Source organism: Podarcis raffonei, chromosome 3, assembly GCF_027172205.1.
Source record: "Podarcis raffonei isolate rPodRaf1 chromosome 3, rPodRaf1.pri, whole genome shotgun sequence".
NCBI classification, from domain to species: Eukaryota; Metazoa; Chordata; class Lepidosauria; order Squamata; family Lacertidae; genus Podarcis; species Podarcis raffonei.
The window spans coordinates 5,672,257-5,697,513 of NC_070604.1; the positions used below are offsets into that span (position 1 = coordinate 5,672,257).

Consider the following 25,257-nt stretch of genomic DNA (forward strand, 5'->3'; position numbering starts at 1 on the left):
GTACTGTAGGGGAAATACTACTGCCGGCCGAAGCAGCCATCGTGGTCTCGCCCTCGTACTGGTCCTCGACGATGTATCAATACATTGCCCAGACCAAACTGTGAATCACCCCGAGATCTATGGATGAAGGGCAGTATACACATTTACATAGTAACAGTAATGCTAGACAAATGAGGATGAATGCGGGATTTTTCAATGTATCACGGGCTCTTGCACTGTTTGAACTATAGCGCACTTGCAAGTTTTGTCTGAGAAAAAATTTGAAAACTCCTATAGGGAACTTAGGCTGGTTTATTACAATTCCACACCAGCCAAACAACTGAACTCTAGAAAGTACAGGTACCTGAATGTTAAGCCACAGTGGGCTGTAGGGGAAGTGGCCTGCATTAGGATGGCGCATTGTGATAAGGTGGGGCCAGCAGACAGTTGCCATTTTGTGCGTAAAACATGTTCATTTGTCCCATCTTTACCCCTCAAAGTCAAGGGGGAGACTGAAGCTGTGTACACCTTTAAAGAGCCTTCAAAACACATTCTTTCCCTCAAAGAATTCTGGGACCCATAGTTTATTTTCCCCAGAATTTCAATTCCCAACAACACTAAACGAACTACAGTGGTACCTCAGGTTACATACGCTTCAGGTTACAGACTCTCCTAACCCAGAAATAGTACCTCAGGTTAAGAACTTTGCTTCAGGATGAGAACAGAAATCATGGTCCGGCGGTGTGGTGGCAGCAGGAGGCCCCACTAGCTAAAGTGGTGTTTCAGGTTAAGAACAGTTTCAGGTTAAGTACGGACCTCTGGAACAAATTAAGTACTTAACCCGAGGTACCACTGTACAATGACCAGAATTCTTTGAGGGAAAGAAATGTGCTTTGAATGTGCTTTAAAGGTGTACAGTGTAGCATATGCCCAGTTTGGCAAAACATTTTCTGCTTCATTTTGCCGTACAAATCACTGTGACAGAAAGATTTAAGTTAGAGCCACTAACCACTTGTCAGAGCGAGGAACTACATACTGTACTGTAAACTGAACAAGTCCCCAGAGGGAGGAGAACTGGAGGCATTTACAAGGGAGAACTGGCAGGTGCAAGGGGTGGGTTGCTTAACCCTTTGCCCTGACTCTCCCCTGCAAATGACCTCCAATTATTTGATCCCATTTTCCCTCAGCCGGACTCTTACACAGAGGGGAAACGGCCTGTGGGGATGGTTGGTCTTCCCACAGCCCCCGCAACTACAATACTTAAGTGACCATGCGTTTGGGAATCCTCCCTCTTTGCCTCTTCCCCCTAATAATATTTCTATCAACATGGGCTCTCCTACCAGCCCCAGCCATTTAAACAGCCAAGGGCTAAGGCCATCCTGTGAGGACAGCAGCCCCTTAAAAAATGTGGGGTGGAAGATCCAGATGTAGCCTGGGCTGGGGTTGTTCCTTCCTGTGTCAGCAGTGACCCCCTGTGAACAGGTCACCTCCCATAGCCATGAAGAGGTAGGGAAAAACAAGACTATGATGTGCTGCCACCAACCAGTAGCACCCAATTTTGCCTACTCTCTCCAGTAGGCCAGTCTCTCCCACCCCATGGAGGGAACCTGACTGGGGCTGGAATACCCCAGGTCCAGCCTACGCCAGCGCTGACCTTGCCTATGCCTCCCTCCACGGATGTTTTGACTGACTAGCTCAAAAACATTTGCCGCCGCCTCATTCAGTTGAAGGAAACAGGCCAAGTTGCATTTGGTGGAACTGTCAGTTATACACATCACTTCAAGCCACTCTCGTTGTTGGAGCAGCCAACCCCAGGTCTGCTTTGGTCCTCTTGGCTTCCAAAGCTGCTTTGCCTGTTGGTTTTCTTTCTGGCCCTGCTCTGTTAACAGCAGCCTGGCGCAAAGAAATTAAGCAGGCAAAGTTTTTCCTAACAGGAAGATAGCACAGTAAGTGAAGGGCTGCTTGCTTAATTTCTTTGTGCCAGGCTCCTGCTAATGAAAGGGGGAGTCGCAGTTGTACTTGCCAGCCCATAGCTCACAGACCCTTCTTGTTCTTAAGCTGCTTATAGGGTTGCCCACTTTTTGTGCATGGCAGGGCTTCCAAAGCCTCCAAATGCTGAAATGTAATGCATGAAACCCTAGTGGCCTTCCAAAGGGCCACCCAAGCCTTCACATGCATTTTTGTACTCTACTGCTTGGCTTTTCCTTCAGTGCCACACCTTTGCCAAGCAAATCCGTTCATGCCAAAATCTCTTGTTCCTTAAGGTGCCACAAGACTTTTTGTTGTTTTTGCCACAACAGAGTACTATGGCTTCCCCTGTGGAAGTTGTTTCCTCAGATCTCCTGATTCTCTCTCTTCCTACTGCTAATTGGTTCTGCTTCCTTCAAGTCTACTGGCACCCAGCCAACATCCTTCGCTGCTCAGTCCTCTTATTTATCTCTCCACCCCTCTTCCTGCCAGCAATGTGCACCTCATGTAGAAGCCTTTTCTACATACTCCTCACTGGCCCCTCCTTTCCTCCATTCCTTATCTGCTCAGCCTATTGTTTCCTCAAGCCCTTGCCTGCTGGGGGGGGGGGTATGCTTTGATCTGGTTTCCATTTCTGAGTCCAGTGCTAACTCTGCAACCTTCCTCCCAGCTCCCGTTCCTTCAGCTGTCCCACTCCAGGATCTCCTCTTAGTAAACCTATTTAGGCAGCCAACATCTCCTGCCTCTACAACCAGTATGACATTTTAGTTCTAGTCTAAGTGAGCTCTCACTTCACTCACCGAAGACTATCTATGAACACTCCGCAATGCTTCCGCCTCTTCTCCAGCGTCATACGTGGCTCCCTTGCTCCCAACATAACCAAAAATTCCCTTGGCTAAAAAGTCACTGGGGATCCAAGAGAGAGGAGGCCCAGCAGGGAGGAAATACTCTCAGGGACAGAGCACACAAGCAGCAGACTGGCAAGCTGGAGAAAAGGAAAGTGGGAAAGTGAAGAGGCAAAGCAGCAGCAGCAATTATGACCAGAAAATTGAGGGGCAAGGAAGCTTTGAAGACTTGGGTAATGAAAGCTAAAGCAACCAACATGTGTGTAAATGACAGGACCAAATTCCACATGTTGTTTTCAGTTAACAAGCCAAGTCTCTGGTTGTAGGCTCCTACCTTTCACAGCCAGGTAAGAGTGATGACCTGAACTTTCCCTTAAAAAACAACTAGGCACGTGGCTCTAAGGCAGCCTTGGAAGATCTGTGGGCAACAAGCTGTGTCCTTGTGAGGCTCAGTTCCTCATATGCAGAAACTGGTTACCCTCTCACAAAGAATGGGCTTCCCCTCTCCATGCTGTCACATCTCCTGTCACATCAACATGTCAATGCTATCAGAGACTATGTGGGCAACCGAGACATCTACTGAAAGTGTGGAAGCTCTGCCATGGTTCCAGCTCACAGCAAGAACTTATGTGGCTTCAGCAGGGACTCCCCATTGCAAAAATGCCCCCAAGTGTGGAGAGCACAGCAGGCTGGAAGGGGGCATGATGGCAGGAGTAGAGCCCCAGGGACAGTCCCCCTTTCTCAGTCTCTGCACACTTAAGAACATTTCAGCAAAAATGACCGAAGGATGCTAATGTTTAATCCAATCACTCTGTTGTGTAACTAACTGAATATACTTATTTTTATGTCGTGTTTTATTACTTTAGTACACCACTTTGGAATACACACACATGCATAAAGTACGCAAGTGCCTATGTTAAATTTTAAATACTGGATTTCATAGTTAAGTATGTGCTTGACAGAAGTCATTTCCTCCCTGATGGGTTATCTGTGGAACCCTGTGTAGTTATGAAGATATCATGGAACGGTTTAGGAGGGTGGCTGTTGTGAGAACGAAAGTTGGGGAAATGGCCACCGGGGAAAGAAAAAGTTGTAAAGACATATGCAAATTCTATAGCAAATTCTCTGCTAAGAGGGAAGCAACATGAGTGACTCATCCCCCTCTCCCGCCCCTTTCCTCTTTTTACCAACCATATGAATCAACTCTTAGTTTTACTGCATAGTTAGGAGGAGGAGGAGGAAAACTAGAACACACTGTTGCAGTGTGCATCATGTATATCATATTACATTAACACTTGGGAACAAGAGCCAGCTACTTACGTTTAAAAAACAAAACCAAAGAACACGCTCTGGCTGAAGGGTTATGTGCAACAAATACAGTAAGAGAAGGAAATCAATCAGAAATTATCTGCTCCCCAAGCAGATGGAAAGTGGGACGCAGGCCTGATTTCTGATTCACAGAGGAAGAAGAATTATGGCCCTTGGGGGGAGAGGGATGAACTAAAGAAACTTTCTGACCACTATACAAAGCAGCAAGTCACTTTTCTGTGACAGAAGGCAAGAGAGGTTAAAAGCAGCAGCACCCTGCAAATAATATTGCAGGCTGTTGAGAGAAAGAGAGTATGAATGGCTCATCCCTGCTTCATGTGTCTGTCAGTGTCCTGCAAGGCCTATCTAAGCAACACAGCCAGGCTACATGCTTTGGTATAAAACAGGGGTCAGCAACCTTTTTCAGCCGTGGGCAGGTCCACTGTCCCTCAGACCTTGTGTGGGGCTGGACTATATTTTGGAAAAGAAAAAAAATATGAAAGAATTCCTATGCCCCACAAATAACCCAGAGATGCATTTTAAATAAAAGCACACATTCTCCTCATGTAAAAACACACTGATTCCCAGACTGTCCGTGGGCCGGATTGGGAAGGCAATTGGGCCGTATCCGGCCCACGGGCCTTAGGTTGCCTACCCCGGTATAAAATATTCAGACTGCCCGTGCTCCTCTGGGCAGAAGTTAAGAATGTCCCCACCATTCCAAGGAACCAATCAATTATTATTATTATTAATCATCATCATCATTATCATCATCATTATTACCCCACCCATCTGGCCAGCCACTCTGGGCGGCTTCCAACAAATTATTAAAATACAATAGTCTATTAAACATTAAAAGCTTCCCTAAACAGGGCTGCCTTTAGATGTCTTCTAAAAGTCTGGTAGTTGTTCCTCTCTTTGACATCTGGTGGGAGGGTGTTCCACAGGGTGGGTGCCACTACCGAGAAGGCCCTCTGCCTGGTTCCCTGTAACTTGGCTTCCTGCAGAGAGGGAACCACTAGAAGGCCCTCGGAGCTGGACCTCAGTGTCCGGGCAGAACGATGGGGTGGAGACGCTCCTTCAGGTATATAAAGTGCACTAAAAAGAAAATTGCACTATGAAAAGTTCTATATTTTTTTGTCTGCTTTATCTGAATTTGAGAAAGTTCTCTTTAGCTGCAAAAAACCCTAACTCTTTTATGAAGAGATGTTAAGGGGGCACCATACTGACAAATCTGGATTTAAGAACTTCATTTCACAGCTACCTGCACTTTATTAAGACGAACCCGCCCTGGGGCATTCAGAAACTAGTCAGACCTGCTGACTGACAAGCTGTACACTCCGCTTCAAACAGGCCTTCCTTCCAATGCCCCCCCAACACATCCACACACATTTCCCTGCTATCATGGGTGTTTCTCTATTGCTGCTCATTTTATAAAGGCAAAAGAAAACACTTTAAATTCAATGTAACAGCTGCTGCCACCATCACCACCAGTAACTGATGCAGAAGTCCAACTAAAGAAAGTAACAAACTAATGATCATGTTGCCTTACAAAACTTTTCGAAGCTTTTCAGCACAGTTACCTCACACTACATAAAAAGTCACACCTAACAGATCTATTAGTTCAAAGAAAATATTGTGCACACATATTAATTAAAACCTTAAATTACAGAGAAATTATACAGCAGTTAAATGGAAAACAATATCTTCAAAAATTAAAAGCAGTGGGTTTAGATTTGGTGTGGGGTTTTTTAACACATATTTTATTAATTTTCTTTAGGGCAATTATATCTAGTCCACTTCTTTTCATATGAATACTACCCGATGCAAGAAACTTTAGTTATCTCTAAGCATTGCAAACTGCCCAAGAATTCTTCAAAATGTAAAACTTTTGGAATTAGAACTCATACATTTCCCAAACCTCCAGCGATTTGATGTTCTGCAGCACCACTCTAAGCCTGATACCCAATGCAAACTTCCCTGGGTGTAACCCCTGTTGAACAGTGTGTCATAACTCCTGGATAATTTGCAAAGGATTGTACCATAAATGAGTGAGACTGCCTGACATTTCCAGGCATGGCTCTTTCTCTGCCTCAGCATTAAGGAACTGAGCCCTTGTTTAATAATCACGACACACACACAAAAATATGTTAGGACCATGGGAGCAGCAATTATCATCTACACCAGTGAATGTCTAAGTTTATCAGGGCAGATTTCAAGTGTTAGAGAAGGTGTAGACAGTAGTCAATTATCTACCGTATTTTTCGCTCTATAACACGCACCCGACCATAACACGCACGTAGTTTTTAGAGGAGGAAAATCCGTAGGCATGCCACCCGTAGGCATTCCCTCCATAACACGCACAGACATTTCCCCTTACTTTTTAGGAGGAAAAAAGTGAGTGTTATGGTGCAAAAAATACGGTATTTGCTATCTTAACTACTGTGCTCAGCAAGCAACTTCCACACCATCACAGATGCCCAAAGGTTCCTAGCTTCTCCTCTCTGCAGGGCCCACAAGCTAGCTCTCTGAAATCTAGGGACTCTCTGAACTCCTAAACAATAAAACAGAAAATTCCCCAGCACACTTCTAATGTGCCCTGGACGTGACAGAATAAGGAATAAGAATTGTGTGACCAAAAATCAGCTTTGGTCATGTGTTCCTATACAATGAAATGGATACAGTGTTACCTCGGGTTACATATGCTTCAGATTACAGACTCCGCTAACCCAGAAATAGTACCTCGGGTTAAGAACTTTGCTTCAGGATGAGGACAGAAATCACGTGGTGGTGGCGCGGCGGCAGCGGGAGGCCCCATTAGCTAAAGTGGTGCTTCAGGTTAAGAACAGTTTCAGGTTAAGAACGGACCTCCGGAACGAATTAAGTACGTAACCAGAGGTACCACTGTACTCAGTTGCTCCTGCACACAGTGATCTCATCAACTTTTTAAGCTACGGGAAGATGTGCAGCAAAAAGAAAATCTTACCTCATTATGTACTGAAAATGGATCTGGCTGTGGAAGCTGATGACTACTTTATCACATGGTCAGCAATAATAGCTGAGCTCACCAAACAGCCATGCTGATATTCAGTCACATGACCCAACCGTGGGCTTTCTGAAAGGAGGAAGACACTGGCCCCATAACCTTTAACAAAAGGTATTCCAAATCCACCTTTGGCAATACACAATGACACAAACAAGAAATGCACCCTCTAAGGTTCACTACAAAAGACTTGGGAGAGCAACAGGTTGGTGAGAGCTGAGATGGTGACAGATTATTTGTTCCTGCAAGAGCTTTGGGTAGGGCAAAAGTTTGTTAGACTTTCTCCCAACTGATGTGGAGCTGGAGTCCTAAGCCATCCATTTCCTGTAGCACCAGAATTTGAAGAGACAACCCAACCAAGCCTCACGTGAGAGCATTCACCAGATGATCTGAACATTTAAGTAAGTTTGAAAGAGAGATCCTTGTCCGTGGTCTCATTTCAACCTCTGTCAACCTGCTTTCAAACCCCTTAATATCTCCTTTCTCCAGCCATGGTGGAAACCAGAGGCTGCTGGGAAGACACACCGAGTTTCAAGCCGAAGCAACTTAAGCAATTTATTGTCCCAGCCAGGAATTGAAATCTGCTAGTGTACCATGAAAACCACACTTTACTGTTAAATGCCTTTGAGGGCATGGGAGTTTGCATGGAATTGATTTGGTGGGTCAGTTGTTTACATAGCGCACCAGATCTGCACAAAGCTACATGTGTCCATGCGCAGCATGTGCTGGTTTCCTGCTACCTGCACTGCAGACCAGGGAGAAGTCATGGGTGAGAACCCTGTCCACATAAAGGGATGGCAGAACCTCACACTATGTGGAGTGGCTTTCCCTACCTTCAGTGAATCAATGAATTTTTGTTTCCTGGATGATTAGCTTAACAATTAGCAAAAAGAAAAAATAAAGGGGAAAATGCTGATTTTACAAGTAGGAGAATCAGCTGTGCCTGTGCCCTAAACCTACTGCCAGCCTGCAGCCATTTAAACTGAACCTTGCACTCTTTCTCTTTTCCCCTTTAGTGCATTAAATGATCTTTGGACTCTGTAATCAGAGCCTGCTGTTTCTGGCACAGTTACTTTTCCTCTCTCTCTCTCTCTCTCTCTCTCTCCCCCCCCCCCTTTTTGGCCAAGAAGCTGTTGCAACTGGAGCCGTCTCCATTTGTGCTATCTTTTTAGACAGAAACTGTATTTCCAAAGAAGGCACTGAAGAGCCCTTATAAGTGGGTCATAGGAAAATTGCCCACATTTTAAATAACAATATAATCTCCCTTCCGATATACAGCATATGAATATACATAATGTCAATGCAAAAATTCTTCACTAGTAAATATTGCTGATCACATATCAGCACCAACAGTCCAGCTACTTCTAAAATATGTAAGGTATAAAATGAAACTCTGTAGTGTTTTCCCCACCAATGATTCATACCAAGGGTGAAGAAAGCACAGTAGTCATCAGCAAAGTGGTTCAACTGGCTATTGCATAAGACAGGTTGGAGGTGAAACTTCAAACTTTTTAGTCCCGAGTTTGGAGAAGACTGCTTTGAGTATGTACACCAAATTCAGCCAGGATCCTACAAAACAATGACTTCAGTAAATCTGGTTTTTGGTGGGGTTGCCATATGTCCAGATTTTCCTGGACGTGTCCTTTTTTTCAGAGGCAAAATCACCATTTGGGTGGATTTTTAAAATTTTGCAAAATGTCCGGGTTTTATTTTATTTTTGTTTGTGGCGCTGGTAGCCAGCGGAGTGAGCTACATGGCGCAGACTGGGCAACCTTTATGGGGACACTCTAGGACTCATGGCATCTCTGGCAGCTGCCAGGCCTGTCCCGGCCTTCCCAGGGCCGCTCAGCCTCGCATCGGAGGCCGAAGACAGCAAAGGTAAGAGAGGGGAGGGAAGGAGGGGCGAGCAGGTGGGCATGGAAGGGATCAGTGGCAGGTAAGGGGTGAGTGATGGGGATGCAGGCTGGGGGGGCGCCCCGAATTTTTCTCACAAAATGTTGGAGGGCATGTCGTTTTCATTTGCAATTACCATTATTAAATATTTCAACACAACTTTTATTTTTTACTGCACACACACTAATACTACTACTACAGTAGTTTTCTTCCTTCCCCCTCCACACCCCAGCCCACCCGCAAATGTGTCCTCTTTTTCGCTCTTCAAAATACGGCAACCCTATTTTATGGGTGGTACATATTATGCAATTTCCATCACTGCTTGTTACAGCTCCATAATTTGGGAAATATGGGGTGAGCAAAAAGGAATAAAAGGAAACAAATCGTGTTTTCTTGTGCAACCCAAACTTATGCATGCATACTCAGAGGTAAGTTCTACTGCTTTCAGTGGAGTTTGCTCTTAAGTATTCACCAGACTTCACATTAAGGACAAGAGCTTGTTAGCCTTCATCTCAGGTTTGCCTTAAAAAGTCACATCTAAATGCCAATGTATTTGAACAAGTTTCCCCATTTATTTAGGGCAACTTCAAAAGCAAGAGAAACAGCACTGGACACACTAAACAAATCATATTTGGATTTTTAATGCGCATCATACAAATTTTAACAAGACTGCATTTTTTAACTGCTCCTCCTGAAGCCAAACTGCATTTTTTCATTATTGAGCTCATTGAAGTAGTATCAGGCACCAAAAAGGAAAAAACAAAACCTCTTGCAGCTGTTAAGATGCTACAATACTTGTTTGTATCCTAGGGAACACTACCACTGTCCAGACTCATGTACCTGTCTAGCACTATTACTATTCAAGTCACTAGTTTCTGATATATCAATATGTATATACAGCGCAACACTTTTTATTTATTTACAGAAAAACATTTTTCAAAATTAACTCTACAACAAACTTGACCATATGAAAGGCTTGGCAATCCAAGAAGTGAAGCCTGCACAATTCTCGTATCTGACAGCTACAACAGTCTAGCGTTTGGGAGCAGTGCTGCAACCCCCCACTTATATTCCTTTCTTTCAATAGCACCTTGATACAAAGGTACATGTTTCTGCAGATGAACTTTGAAAATAAATTCCCTGTCATCTCAACCAAAGGAAACCAGAAGAAATTAGACATACATGACCTGGCTCTGGCACTGGGTCTTCACTCAAAGCATTTACGAGAACTTCATAGAAGCCTAGGAGAGCACCTTTAGTGATAAAATTGACAGCATTCAGTTTGATTTTTGGAGAGCAACTGAATTGCTTATCTTGATTCAGATTCTTGAATGCTAGATGGGAAAATAAAGAACTTCCAGGGAGGGCCCTTGCTCAGTGAACCTGCAGCCACCTGAGCTATTCATTTCATTTTGCGCTGCTAATTTGCAAGAGAGGTCTCTGCCACAAAACATCTTGTATCAAGAAAAACAAGTGTATATTCCATGAGAAGGGTAGGAAACCAACCGAGGTACTAACATGCATTCAGTATTTATGTGCTGTCAATGACTGGAGAAGCTAGAATCTACTAGAAAGTGCAAAACAAATCTTAGGAACAATAATGCTTACTAGTTTCCATGTTAAAGACCAGCTTTGGCAGCTAGCACTGCTTTTAAGATGCAGAATATCTCCATGAAAAGACACCCACATACAGACATCACCACCACAATGTCAGGATGAGACACCAAAGCATGGAATACCATAATCTAGCTCTTTTAGTAACCTACCAGAACATGTAGGCTTACAACCTGTCTCACTTTAAATCATTTGAGTTCCACCTACAAAAACCTTCTGCGCTGAGCCTCTTTTTCCCAGTTCAAAGTGTCCTCACCAACACAGAATCACCCTCACTTGGGGTCTGCCAGTTTCGAAATAAGACCCTCAACTTTCCCAGCTCGAGGTTCTGAAACGCCCACGCTACTTCTTCCTCTCCTCCAGGATCAGAAAGCGAAATTACAGGGTACAGTTTCCAGCGAATGTTGGTCTGCAGCACATACTGAAACTTATCGGAGAGCAAAAGCAAGTTGCACTGTAAACATGGCTCGGAGAAACTCTTAAATGCGCCACTCATATAACAGACGAGGAGGGAGAGAACATGAGAAATTCGGAATACGCGCGCGCGCACACACACCTGCTCAAAGCAACACGGGAACCTCCGATCCGTCTGCACATTTGGACCCTCAACCGTTTCCAAGGAAGAAAAGTAACTCAGCCGACCTCTTTTCCCTGCACATCTCTCTGAAGGCGGGCGGGGGGGGGGGGAGAAAGGTAGTTCTCCGGAAGGTTACAAGGGGGAGCAAATCATGCAACCGAAAGGCAGCGCTTCCTCAGCCCCCTCCTGCCCCTCTCCCCGCGACACGGGTCCCCTTCTGCCTTCCTTGCCTCACCAACCAACTGGGGAGGGGCTGCTTCTGAAGCGGCAGCCTCCGGGTTTGCCTTCTTCCATCGCCACCTCGCCCTCTCCCCGAGACAACACAGTTTGCTGGCAGAGTTCTCAGCATCTCCCCGATCCAGTGGATCCCCGGGCTGGGCAAAGCGGCAAGAGACCCCCCCCCCCCGCTCTCCGGTTCCAATCTTTCCTTCCGAGCGGCGAGTTGCACTTACCACATGCAGTTCCTCCTGAGAGCTGAGAAGCATCAGGGGCTGCTCCTGCGCGCTCCTCCTAATCTTCCCCCAGCTCCATATGTCGCTCTCCTCGCCCGCGGGTGGGGGGCTGGCGGGGGGGGGCAGGAGGAGGAGTGGGGGCGGGGAGCGAATGCAGCTCGGGAAGGATTTAAGCCTCCGCTTTGCTCGGGCTGCGGCGGTCACGAAGCATTATACAATGGAGGAGGAGGAGGAGGAGGAGAGGCGGGGAGGGACCAGAGAGGCGGGGAGGGGGAGGAGAGGCGGCTGGCGCTGCGAGAACAGCAGCAGCAGCAGCAGCAGCAGCCGCCCCGGCCAGGCAGAGCGAGCGAGCGAGCGAAAGGAGGAGAGCCTCCCCGAGCTCCTTGGCCTTTGGCTCGCTTGGGAAGCCCCGCCTCTGTCCCCAGGCAAGGCGGGCGCGTTCAGCCGCTGGCTCGGCTCTCCATCCCGCGACACCAGGCCGAGCTGCACACGCGGCCCCCCTGGCGGGGCCAGCAGGCAGGCAGGAGGCGGAGCCGCCCAGCTCCAGGCAGCTATCGCTTACATGCGCCTTTGGCGGCGGGGGCGAGGCGGGGCCAGAGCAGCCGGGCTCACGCCGAAGCTGCTGGATGGAGAGGCCGAGCCGGTGAGCGCCAGGAGAAAGGGTGGCGTCTCCGCCTCCTCCCCTCAGCCCACCCGGCCTCTCGTCCGAGGGGGGCAGCAGGCGTCCTCGCCGCCGCCGGGGGCCGGTGGGCGAGCTGCACTCTGCGTATGCCCAGTGGCCCTGCGCCGGCTTCCTTCCTCAGGGCCAGCTCTGGAAGCAGCCACGGAGGCTGCCAACGAGCCTACCTGCCTCTAGATCCACCTGCGAATGCTCGGAATGAATGGAGGGGCGCGCACGGTCTCCTACGGAGTCCGGCTGCTTCAGGCAACACAAGACGAAGCTAGCCCAAGGCCAGTCGTGGGGAGCGGGGGGGGGGTGAAGCCTGACTCCATCCCACTGGAGATGCGGGGCGGGGGCGAACTTGGAAACTGAACTGCCTTCCGCAGGAAAACACAAGGCGCACAAACAGGCGCCTTGCAGCAGCAACAGCAGCAGCGTCTTTCAAAAAGCAAGCAAAGCAACCGAGCCAGGTGACTTTCGTTTCCGGGGCGAAGAGCGGGTGGGGTGGGATCCAGACAGCTGGAGAAAGACTAGGAAACCGGCATGGAGACAGCCGAGTCTACACGCACGTGGCCCGTGACAGCTTCACGTGCACACGTTAAAGTTGCAAGCTTGGTGGCGAGGAAGGGAGCTCGCTCCATTGACAAACGCGCTAACTCACACGCACACACATGCAAAGCAGTTCCTAAACTGGGCGCGCGCGCGCACACACACACACACACACACACACACACACGCCTGCCTGCTTGCTTGCTTGCTTGCTGAGCAGAGAAAACCACAACTATGCTAAGCACGCCAGCTATTCAATAACTTGAAACTGGTCAACAAGTCAAAAGTGGAGCAAGACTGCGAGTGCGCCTGGAAGCGGCGGCGGCGGCGGCGGCAGCAGCAGGAGCTCTGCAGAAGGAACAACAGCTGGGTCCTCCTGCAAGCCAGGGCAGCGATCAGGGGAAGGGGGGGGGGGAGCGCCGGCCTGGCTGCTGCTGCTGCTGCCCAAAAGGAGGAGAGGGCCTCATCTGGGGCTTGTTTTCGCCGCTCAACCCGGGCCGGACCGATCCACTCTGTTCCGTCTCCCCAGCCGTAGGTGAGCGAGGTGGACCCTCCCAGCCATTGCATAACCCGGCGATGCCCGCAGCCGCGTAAAAGGCCGGCGGGGAGCGGCGCTGCTGACGAGGAGGCGAAGCGGCTGGCTGGCCTCCCTCGCTTGCCAATCCAGCCAGCCCGCTGCCCTGGCAAGGGAAGCAGAAGCTTCCCCGGTTGAACTTCGGCTCGCCTTGGGTAGATCCCGGCACTACAGAGCCAAACCGAAAGCCTTCCGCGCGCCCCCACCCCGCCAGTTACACATACAGGGAGAAATCATTAGAGGCACCCCATACGTACGGTTATACCAATGGCAGAGCGGTGGGGCGCGCTGCGTTTTGGCAACATTTCATAGCTTTCCCCCCCTGTCTAGGCAATCCAGGAGATAATGGCTTTATGGGATCGTGTTGAATACAAATAAATCTGGGGGAGGCAGTTTATTTACCCCTTTGGGCAGCAATTTGGCGAGCTGGTTTAAGCACCCTGGCCCTGTTCATAGCTGCTCATAATTTCTCCCATCTCCCACCACTCAAAACGCCTATTGGTTATCCCCCCCCCCCCCAAGTACGGTAGTAGCAGTAGGCGGCAGCTGCGTCACGAAATCAGTAGGAAGAAACCGGTGACCAATCTTCCTTCATCTTGGAAGTTTGTTCTTAAACCTGGGAAACTAAATCCAAGAGTTTTTCTCTCCCCCACCCCCGCAACCCCCCATCTCAAAGCCTTTCTCCTTGCAATTCGGCGCGCGCACGGAAGTTTTAAAGAGAGGTTTGGAATAGGTAACGTAGTAAGTAACACTTTAGAGTTATATAAATTGTTGTAAAATAGGATGATAAAAGGCAATTCGTGCACCTTGAAATGTTGGCTGTGACCCTGAAATCATGCCATCATGCTTTGCCTTTGCACAAGGTATAGCTAAACTGTGGCGTTTCCCCCCACAAGAGGCAGAAATGGCCACCTACTCAGATGGCTATACATGGGCAGAGGCAGGATTTTTGTTAGGGGGGCAGAACCTCAGTTTGCTATGTATTTTTTTATGGGGGGGGCACCTGGCCCCGCTCAGCTATTCCCGTGTGGCTATAAAAGAGGATTGTGCAAATTCATGGAGGATTAATAACCATGATGGCTATTTGCAGCCTCTACTGTCAGAAGCAGGGACGCGGGTGGCACTGTGGGTAAAAGCCTCAGCGCCTAGGACTTGCCGATCGAAAGGTCGGCGGTTCGAATCCCCGCGGCGGGGTGCGCTCCCGTTGTTCGGTCCCAGCGCCTGCCAACCTAGCAGTTCGAAAGCACCCCCGGGTGCAAGTAGACAAATAGGAACCGCTTACTAGCAGGAAGGTAAACGGCATTTTCGTGTGCGGCTCTGGCTCGCCAGAGCAGCTTCGTCACGCTTGCCACGAGACCCGGAAGTGTCTCCGGACAGCGCTCGCCCCCGGCCTCTTGAGTGAGATGGGCGCACAACCCTAGAGTCTGTCAAGACTGGCCCGTACGGGCAGGGGTACCTTTACCTTTACTGTCAGAAGCAGTTTGCATTTACATTTTGTTTTAGCTTTATATCTGTTTTGATTTTTGTATGCTAAGTTTGCTTTGAACGTAAAGGTAAAGGGATCCCTGACCATTAGGTCCAGTCGTGGCCAACTCTGGGGTTGCGGCGCTCATCTCGCTTTATTGGTCGAGGGAGCCGGCGTACAGCTTCCAGGTCATGTGGCCAGCATGACTAAGCCGCTTCTGGCGAACCAGAGCAGCACACGGAAATGCTGTTTACCTTCCCGCCGGAGCGGTACCTATTTATCTACTTGCACTTTGAGGTGCTTTCGAACTCCTAGGTTGGCAGGAGCAGGGACCGAGCAACAGGAGCTCACCCCGATGTGGCGATTCAAACCGCCGACCTTCTGATCGGCAAGTCCTAGGCTCAGTGGTTTAACCCAGTGTTCCCCAACCTTGGGCCTCCAGCTGTTTTTGGACTACAACTCCCATCATCCCTCGCTAGCAAGACCAGTGGTCAAGGATGATGGGAATTGTAGTCCAAAAACAGCTGGAGGCCCAAGGTTGGGGAACACTGGTTTAAACCCACAGCGCCACCCGCGTCCCTGGCTTTGAACTTACATTTCATTAAACAGAAAAAGTGACTTAATATGTTTAATGACTGATAAATAAATAACACCCATTGCTGGGAACCACAGGTGGGGGAGAGTGCTGTTGTGCTCAGGTCCTGTTTTTTTGCGCTTCCCACTGAGACACTTGGTTGGCAACTGTGAGACTAGGATGCTGGGCTGTTTGGTTGCTGGCCTGATCCAGCCATGCTCTTCTTATGTTATGCTGCAGCTGAAATAATTGCATTGGCTGTCAGTTAGCTAGAAGACTAAGATCAAGGTGCTGGTCCCGATGTGTGATGCTATAGTCAGCTTCTGACTAGGATACCTAAAAGACTGTCTCACCTCTTGTATACCTGAGCACATTGCATTCTACATGAGGGCTTCCTGCAGATACCATCCCATCAGGAGGTCAGCTCTAAATCCTTTAGCACTCCCTGCTGTTACATAACAGACAGGTACTTCTCTATTATATTTTTAGTGCCTATTGAAAACCTTCCTTTTCTAACAAGCCTTTTAGGGTGGATTCCCCCCCCCCGCCCGTATTTGTATTAGTCTTGAAACTGTTTTGATACATGTTTTCAATATTAAAGTCTCCCCTGTTTAATGAAGCTTGAGGATGTTTTATAAGAAGCAATTCATAAATTAAATAAATATCCAAATGCACACATGCCAGCCACATTGGAGAAGTGCAAATTAAATAAGATTTCCTCTTGCTGCAATAATCTGCAAACGGATTTTTGATAAATGGCTCAGGAACTGAATAGTTTTGACAAACTGATATGAAAGTTAACTAGTAAGCTGGATATAACATGGAGGAAGAAGCTGGCTTCTCTACCTGCTTTTATGAAAAGAGCTTTTCCTCTTGATTTTTTTAAATCTTCAGTTTATTTTTCCACTATAGTGATATAATCAAACATTGAAAGCTCATAAAAATGAGTGCATTTTCATGAATTTGAGTAATTTATTATCAGTGTTGAGAATAAAGATTTGTTTGTTGTTGTTGTTGTTGTTGTTGTTGTTGAAGAAGAAGAAGAATTCAGGCTTTATTGGGAGCAGAATTAGGACATTCTGGAGGGAGGTAGCAGATATGAGCAGCCCTGACTGAATTTAAGCAAACATAAAATGAGCTATATGTTCCATATATTATACATGTACTCTCTCACACACATATGCAGACAAGTAAGTCTGCATCACCAAATTTAGAAGTAAAATGACTGCCAGAAATCATCAGGAGAATGTCAGATGTAGCCTGAACTCCCAACTCCCATTCTGTTCCATTACAAGCAAGTGCAAGGCCAGTTTCAATGAACTAATTAGCACAACAAACATTCTTTACACTTCCATACCCACCCTGTCTCTCATTCCATTTCAAAATACTTACAATTTAAAAAACCATGAATGAAATACAGGCAATTTCCCATTTACACGGAGGTTGTGTTCTGAGGCACCATGTGGGACATGCTTAAGCCTGCCCTGTTCTGGCCCCACTCCCTTGTGCCCCAAACAGTGCAGGTGTCAGCAGTCGCACGCATGCCGATCGCATGCAAATGGGTTGCCTATACAGTGGTACCTCGGGATACTCACACCTCTGGATGCGCATCCTTCAGGATGTGAACGCGGCCAAGCCAGAAGTATTTTTCCGGGTTTCACCGCATGTGCAGAAGCGCTCTACTGCACCTTGTGCATGCGCAAAAGTGGCACCTCCAGTGGGTAATTCCTCAGGATCCAACTGGAGCTCCAGAACAGATGCCACGTACAACCGGAGGTAGCACTGTATATTAAATTCTTCTAGGATTTATAGAGTTGTCAAAACAGCTCACCTGGTCTCATTCAAACTGCGTCTCTCGAAGAAGAGCCCGCCTCCATTGATGCAGACATGAGGTTCTAGAAATTGTTATTATTATTTCATCATCTATGAATGCCTTCCCGTACAACACCCCAAAGTGATTTAACAATGAAACATATATAAATGCAATATAAAGACAATGGTTGCCAACAGTTCAGATCAGAGTCCACACAGTGAGTGCCAGGGGAGAAGGGACCATGCATGGATTCCTGGGGTTTGCCAAGGTATGACTGCTTGTGCTAGAGCAGTGTTGCACTGTGGTAAATAACCAGGGCCTCAAGTGTTCTTTTTAAAAAATAATAATGTGGTTTTATTTATTTTATTTTGTACTAGAAGTATTTAGCGTTAACTCTGGAAGTGTTCCTGAGTTGGTTGCCAGATGTGAAATATATTGGCATTATTTTCAACTCTCCTACCTCATTAGAGGAGGGAGGTGGGCAGAGAGATGAAGGAACGCAGGCAGGTCCTGGCAAGGCAGAAGGAAAAGGCTGGAGTGGAGCTTCGGCCCAGCACATATAGTTGAATCTGCGTAAGTTTGATGTGCATAACATGCGGCATGACCGTATTCTGCTTCAGACACCAGCAGTGAAAAGCACCCTAGAGCCAGAGGAAGTGGTATGTCAGGGACTGACAGGACTCTGGTGAGTCTGCCCTGGGGGAAGAGGAGCTGGAGCCTGACTTGGGAGAGCGGGGCGATGGTCTGTGGGCACCTGTACCAGCCAGCAGGCAAGAACTGGAGGTAGGGGGAGCTTCAGGGCTGGAGGAAGAGGCAGGCCAGGCAAGTGAAGGGCCGGTCCCACCCTTTCATTGCACTACCATCTCACAGAATCAGGAGGGAATTGAAGCAGGAAGAAATGGCTTCCACAGAGGCAGAGCCTCTGTCTAAGTGTGCATAGCCTGTTAGGGGAAGCTACTGGTGGAGGGGAACTTGTTCCTGGTTGCTGCAACTGCTCCATAGGGTACAGACCTGGGAATAGCTGCCTAGGTACTAGATTGGTGTGTGGAGGTCTCCAGAGCCGTAGAAGTGACTGTAAGTGTTATATTTGACAATAAAGAGTTAACTCTCTGCCTGGTGCATTCCTTTGACATGGTAATGCATATACAGCCCCAGGCTTGTGGGCTGCCCCTTCCTCCTCTTAAGTTTTTGGATGTGGAAGGATGAGACAGAGGTCTTTCTCAACTGTACTAACCAAAGTTCCCCATTAGAACAAACCACAGTTTCCTAGGTTGGGGCACATACTAGGATTGAACTGTGGTTTGACATGCTACTGTATTAAGTAGCCAAAATTCCCCAAGAGCAGATTGTAACAGGGAACTGTGGTTAGTTCAAAAGTGAAAGCTTTTTTTATCCTCTCTTCACATGTATTAAGGGAGGAAATGTGAGCACAAGTCCTTAAAACCATGGTTTCCCGTTACATGTGAAACAGGCCAAACTGTATCATATCCCTTAAAACTGTCTTTGTTGTTGGGATAGCCCTCAATATTCCCTTCCAGATAGCACATTTAATTGCTATTCAGGTTGCTACATGGAATGTGCTTACACAAATGTTCCAGGTAAAACTTGGCATTTTTAGTGCTGTTAATTAATCTTGAGCCTTACTGCTTCCCCTCCCCTATGCTGGGACCATTTTATGAAAATGCTTGGTTGGTTAAAAATATAGATCTTTGTGGATGTTTTGCTGCCTTGCTGTACAATTCCACACCTGGGAATGCTCATCCTGCCATGCTCAAACACACAGTTTCTTTAGAAAAGGGACTTGCAGGAAGGCAAGGCAACAGCTAAGCACATTTTTGGCGCAATTGTTGTGCAAAAAAACCCCTGTGGACGCAATCCACTGAATGTTTCCTAGCACAGGTCCCACCAAACTGTAGCACTGATAGCTATATAATGTGGAAGTATATGCTGCGTAATGGGTGCAATCCAAATGAAGTTGGCTGAGCAGACATCCTCTGGTGCACAGTTGAGTAAGCAGCTTTTTCCCTGAATAACACTGCAAGAGCTCACTTGCTTGTTTATCATGTGTTTAATAAAGGCCTTCATAGATCTAATGCCACAGACAGAACTGTCCAATCGCCCCACGTCCCCTGAAAAACACACAGAACTTTTCAACATACTCATTTAGTCCAGTTCTGAGGCAGGACTTGACATGCCAGCCCAATGGATTTAAAATAGGCAGTTGCAAAATCATAATGGAACCATGACTGCCTAAGTGTGAGCTACAGTGACAGTGTGGTGTAGTGGTTAGGGTGCTGGAATAAGACCTGGAAGCCCAGGGCTGAAATCCCCACACAGATAAGAAGCTTGCTGGGTGACCTTGAGACAGTCACTCTCTCTTAGTCTAATTCGCCTCTCAGGGTTTTTGTAAAGATAAAACATAGAGGGGCCTTGAGCTCCTTAGAGGAAATAATAATTTGTCGTTGTTATGTCTCTACCATACAACAACAACAAATAATGATTACAGTTGTTGCAAGCCATGGGGCATGCAATGCAACTAGTCTCATAGTTTTGGTAAGTGTGCATGCTCTTTCAGACACCCTGGTCAACAGTTGCTGGCAGCCACTGCAGGGGGAAAAACCCTCTTTCTGCCACTTGGAGACTGAAAATGCTGTAGTATTTGTAGCATAAGAAACCATGGTGTCAGCTGAAAAGGGACTGCCTCCACAATAACAGAATACAGTAGTACCTCGGGTTACATACGCTTCAGGTTACATACGCTTCAGGTTACAGACTCTGCTAACCCATAAATAGTGCTTCAGGTTAAGAACTTTGCTTCAGGATAAGAACAGAAATTGTGCTCCGGTGGCGTGGCAGCAGTAGGAGGCCCTATTAGCTAAAGTGGTGCTTCAAGTTAAGAACAGTTTCAGGTTAAGAACGGACCTCCGGAACGAATTAAGTACTTAACCTGAGGTCCCACTGTACATGTATTGATAGCCTCTTTCTTTTTCTATACAACATATTTATAACTTTTATAGGGTGTTGAGTTTGTTGGTGTTGAAGTGAGCAGGCACCCACTTAAAAGAAAGTGAACACCCCCCCACTTGCCTTTATTTATTTGTTTTTGCTAAGTGCTTCTCAGCATTGATGGTGTCAACAGACAAAAAATGGTGTGTCCAATGCAAAGCATTTCTCTCTCCGTTAAATTACCAAGTCAAGCTTCTCCTTTCTCAATGAAGCTACAGCAAGGATACATCTGTTTGAAAGGAGCCTTTAGAAGTTGCAATCACGCTGTTCCTCTCTCCACCCCCACCCCAACCAGCAGTTGCTGAGTAGCTAAGGTGGTTCTAAATAAAGAACTGGAGTCAACAACAGGAAATAACTCCCACAGAAAAAAGAGGCACACACAGAGAGAGTGAGAGAGAGCGCAGAATGCAAACTCTCACAAACCCTTGCACACAGCTGGTATTGACCTTTTTGTTCTACACATGCTGCATCTAAAACCATTGCTTTTCAGAGCATGCCTTTTCATCAAAACAAGTAAACCTGTCACTGGCAGCATGTTCTCTCAAGCTCCGCCCTCCCAACCCTGCCCATTTGTCCTGCCACAGTGTGCCCTCTTCCACCATGCCAGCTGCACACATGACAATGGTCGGGTGTGCTCTCTGAAAATAAGACATGCTTCTTTTTAAACTTGTGCTTTTCTTTCCAACGTGTTCTCGAAAGGAGAAGTAGGGGTGGAGGTGGGGCGAGGCAGCAGCATAGCGTTGGTTGCTGGGGCCCGGGGTGGGTGCGCACGTGTTGGGTGGGGATGGCAGCCCTCATGGCCAATGGAGTGACCCCAACCCCGCCAGAGCAAAGTGGGGCCACACTGAGCTGCCTGCTGACCTGGCTGGCCGACGTGGCCTTGGGGTCACTGAATGCAAAAAGAGGCAGGGTTACCAGCTTCCATAAGAATGCAAGAAGAGCTTTCTGGAGCAGACCAGTAGGGCTAGGCGATATCTGTGTTTCAACATCATGATATACCAATATATCAGGATGTCTGAAACAAGGATGGAGCTATGTGGAGGCATTGGCTAGCTTCATGGTTCCCCCCACATTGTTATTTTTGCATAGCCCGCATACACACACACACACACACACACACACACACACACACACACACTTCATGATATATTGCCAGGTCAAAAATTATGAAATATGGACTTCAAATTGGTTTGGGACAATATATTGATATGTTGCCCAGCACTATAGACCGGTGGCCTATTTAGTTCAGCAATTCTGTTCTCAGTGGCCATCTGAAGCCCACAGACAGGACACGAAGATCAAGAGCACTCTCCCCTCCTGTGGTTTCTAGCAACTAGAATTCAGAGGCATAGCACCTCCAACAGTGGCGGCAGAACACATCCAACAGGGTGAGTCGTGTCCACCGCTTTAAATTCAAAAGCTATTCTGCCTCCCCCAGCTTGGTGCCATTCCAAATGTTGGATTCCAGTGTCCTTCAGTTTCATCCAACATTGAAAATGGTCTGGGATGATGGAAATTGTAGTGCAGCAACATCTGGAGGTCACTGGGTCAGGTGCCCTCCAGACTGAAACAGAGAAAATCTGGAAACATCCAGCAACATCACCTATAACAATTTTCTAGGGATATTTGGTAGAACCCTCATGTTTATGAAAGGGGAAGGATCAAACTCCTGCATATACCTTGGAATAAGAGACGACGAATTGTCCATGTAATGAAGAGACAATTTACTTATTACAGAATGCTAGTTAGGGTTCTCCAAAGGCAAATTCAGCACTTACGAGAGACTGCAAAGCCCACCACTTTCTCAGAAAATCTTGAGATCTCTTCTGCTGAATGATCTTTGGGAGCACCTAAAGTCATATTAATAATGCACTTCTAAGGGCTTAATGCTTTTTTACTTTCTGTACCATTTACACTGATGCATGTCTTTCTCCCCTAGATTTATAGCAAAATGGTTGCCATCTTCACAAAAGATCCATGCTGTTCTGGATCTTCTGGGGAAAGCCAATATTATTTGACCCCCAGTTTACCTGGTATGTAAAGCAGAACCTTAAGTGCTATTGAGATAGATCCACTGAGGACAATACTATCAGGAGTAATGAGCTATACTCTCTGGCTAACTGTGAATGATCCACAGGCCTGGAGTTGCATTTCCAAATTTAACTGCAGCCTAATTGTTCTGTGGAGTCAGTAATCGGCCTCTTGACACACCCTACTGAATTGCCCGAAGTTAGCAAGCTGTTTAATACTGCCCTGCCACAAAGCTCCTAGTGCAAAAGGGACTGAGCTATTAATGAATGGGAAGTGAACCCTCAGTCTTGTGAGGAAGCTAGTTCACTCTGCAGGTAGGAAATTTCTGCCCACCATAAATGACTGATGAGCTGTTTACAATGGGATGCAAAAAACAGAGAAACATACAAAGTTAATCATAATCTCTCGAAACACCATAAAGTCTACAGCAGCACTATGTTTTCAGAGCGGTGTTAATTTTCAGCAGAACCGCAATCACCATTTGAGCCAACATACCAGAGTAAAAAATGAACATATTTAAGACTTTTGTCTTCTGGGTTTCCGGGGGTTTTCCTGTTGTTATTCTGTCTCTCACAGCTACAATAAACCTACTATTAAAATTAAAATTATGGACTGGTCATTTCTTCATCAGAGGGCACACGGGCAAATTTAGCAGGGGATCAAATACTTCCCCCCCCTCACTATATATCTTTCACAACATTTGAAAAAATGCACCACTCATGGTGGATTGTTCTAACCAAATCACAGTACTCTTTTTGTAGGCACAGATGCATTCTGCCCCAAGATCAAGAAGGGCCGGAATATGCAGGAAAGATGGTCTTAATGCTACCCAAACTGCAGCTGGGAGATGACCTGCATCTGATAGAAGGGAACAAGCAGTAGTTGGAGAAGTTGGCTCAGAAGAGGCAGAAAGCGAGAGGATCAGATGGGTAGCTAGATGGGTCGTTGAAGTTTTTTGGGCTGAGATGGTGATGAAACTTGGGTCAGGAAGATGGTATTTAGGTATGCCTTTGCACAAGTCTTTTGATGAGGCCCTCCAGATGTGATGGGCTTCCAGCCCCTATCAACCCTGGCCATTGGTCATGCTGGCTGGTGCTAGCAGGACCTAAAGTCCAACAACACCTTGAGACTCCCAGGTTCCCCACCTAGATAAAGTCTTTGAAAAATGTAGTTCAGATAAAAGTTATTCTAGCACAGCTGACCACTGCCCTCTTGCCCATTTCTGTCACTTTGCACAGCTGTCAGGTCTAGCTACTAAATGTGGCAAGTGCTGCGTTCAAGCCTGAAGGCATTTTGACAGCTGGACATGTGCCTTGCAGCTTCCAAGAAGGTGTCAGCCCAAGTGTCAGGAGTGTGCAAGCAGTGGAAGAACGCCCACTAGGAAGGAAGATGCAGGCAGCTTTCAAGTACAAATAAGAGAAACTGGACATTCATTTAAGGTCTCTTTTATGGTATCTGGGAAGCCCAAAATGGCAAGATGTCTCTTAAGTGAGTAAGTAAAACAAATATTCCTCTAGGTTGCCTTGCTTGTCTACTGTAGTCATAACAATGTTTATCTTTATATTTCTCTTTACGTTAATTCCAAGGCTGTATGATTACTTTATCTGGTCTGTTTTATAAAGGGATTGGTAAGGAAATACCGTATTTTTTGCTCTATAACACGCACCAGACCATAACACGCACGTAGTTTTTAGAGGAGGAAAACAAGAAAAAAAAATGCTAAACAAAATAGTGGATATATGATTTTTGTGGTTCATGCTGTGGCCACAGACATGTGATCTGACAGTGAGTTTGGAGTAGCCCAATGCAAAAATCCTGAGAATCCATGTGGATCCATGCTTTGTAACCACGGAGGAGGGAAGGAAGGGGAACCATGGATCCTCTGCTCAGGACTGCAGCAGATCCCCCGCCACCCGCAGGCATTTGCTCCATAACACGCACAGACTTTTCCCCTTACTTTCTAGGAGGAAAAAAGTGAGCGTTATGGTGCAAAAAATACGGTAGCTTTATTGTATTATTAGTATTTTGTACTGTGCTTGATTTTTATTCTATATATAAGGGGTTTAAAATTCTGTTTTGAGATTTATTTATTTATTTGTATTTGAAATCTCTTTAATACACTGTTTGATTTCTTTTGTGTTGTATTTGACCTACACTTTGCATATTCTGAGGTCCCTGTACAGTCATACCTCAGGACCCGAACAGAATCCATTCCGGAAGTCCGTTCGACTTCCAAAATGTTCGGAAATCAAGGTGCAGCTTCCGATTGGTTTCCGATTGTGCCGGCACGCTGGAAACAATAGCGGAAGCAGCGCCGGACATTTGGCTTCCGAAAAAGGATCGAAAACCGGAACACTCACTTCTGGTTTTCAATCGTTTGGGAGCCAGAACGTTCAACTCCCAAGGTGTTCGGGAGCCAAGGTATGACTGTATTCGATTTTTAAATTCTACATTGATTGGACTTTTTGTTTGATATTTGAACTCTATTTTGTAAATGGTTTGATATTCTTTTGCCTGCTACTGGACCTCTGCTTTGTATAATGTTCTGCAATTCTGTTAGATTCTTATTTTCTGTAAATTGCTTTTGAATATAAAGCAATTAAGACATTTTATAATATATTGCAAGCACAAAAGTCGAGGAAACTAAGCATGTTCATTAAGCAAGCATGCTATTGCTAGCAAACTATTGAATGCTGCATCAACTGGCAAAGCCTTTCAGTGCATAGTATTTACCAAATAATCTTCACCAGCCTTTTTGCATCACTGGTCATAGGCAACCAACATACAATTCCTACCCTTCCCTGGGGAGACAAGTTCCTTCACATTCTTAAAATGAAAGTATGAAAATTAATCTTGCTGTTTGTTTGTTTGTTTTAAAAAAGGTTAACCATCAAAACCCATTTCC

At 46.5% G+C, this 25,257-nt stretch overlaps 1 protein-coding gene across 3 annotated transcripts in view; it reads right to left on the bottom strand.

Annotated features, from left to right (window-relative positions):
- The window catches only part of SERTAD2 (SERTA domain containing 2), a 135,533-nt gene that overhangs the window by 19,224 nt on the left and 91,052 nt on the right, over positions 1–25,257 (bottom strand). Inside the window, exons 1-2 of one of the 3 annotated variants that reach the window (XM_053380444.1) lie at positions 11,680–11,959; positions 11,207–11,313 (exon numbers count right to left, since the gene is read on the bottom strand). The exons of 1 other annotated variant lie outside the window; for it this stretch is intronic. In XM_053380444.1, coding sequence (XP_053236419.1) covers positions 11,207–11,247 — 41 coding nt within the window. In that variant the 5' untranslated portion in view covers positions 11,248–11,313; positions 11,680–11,959. Of the gene's footprint in view, positions 1–11,206; positions 11,314–11,679; positions 11,962–25,257 lie in introns of those variants that run through there. One more of the 3 variants, XM_053380442.1, reaches the window with a different exon arrangement.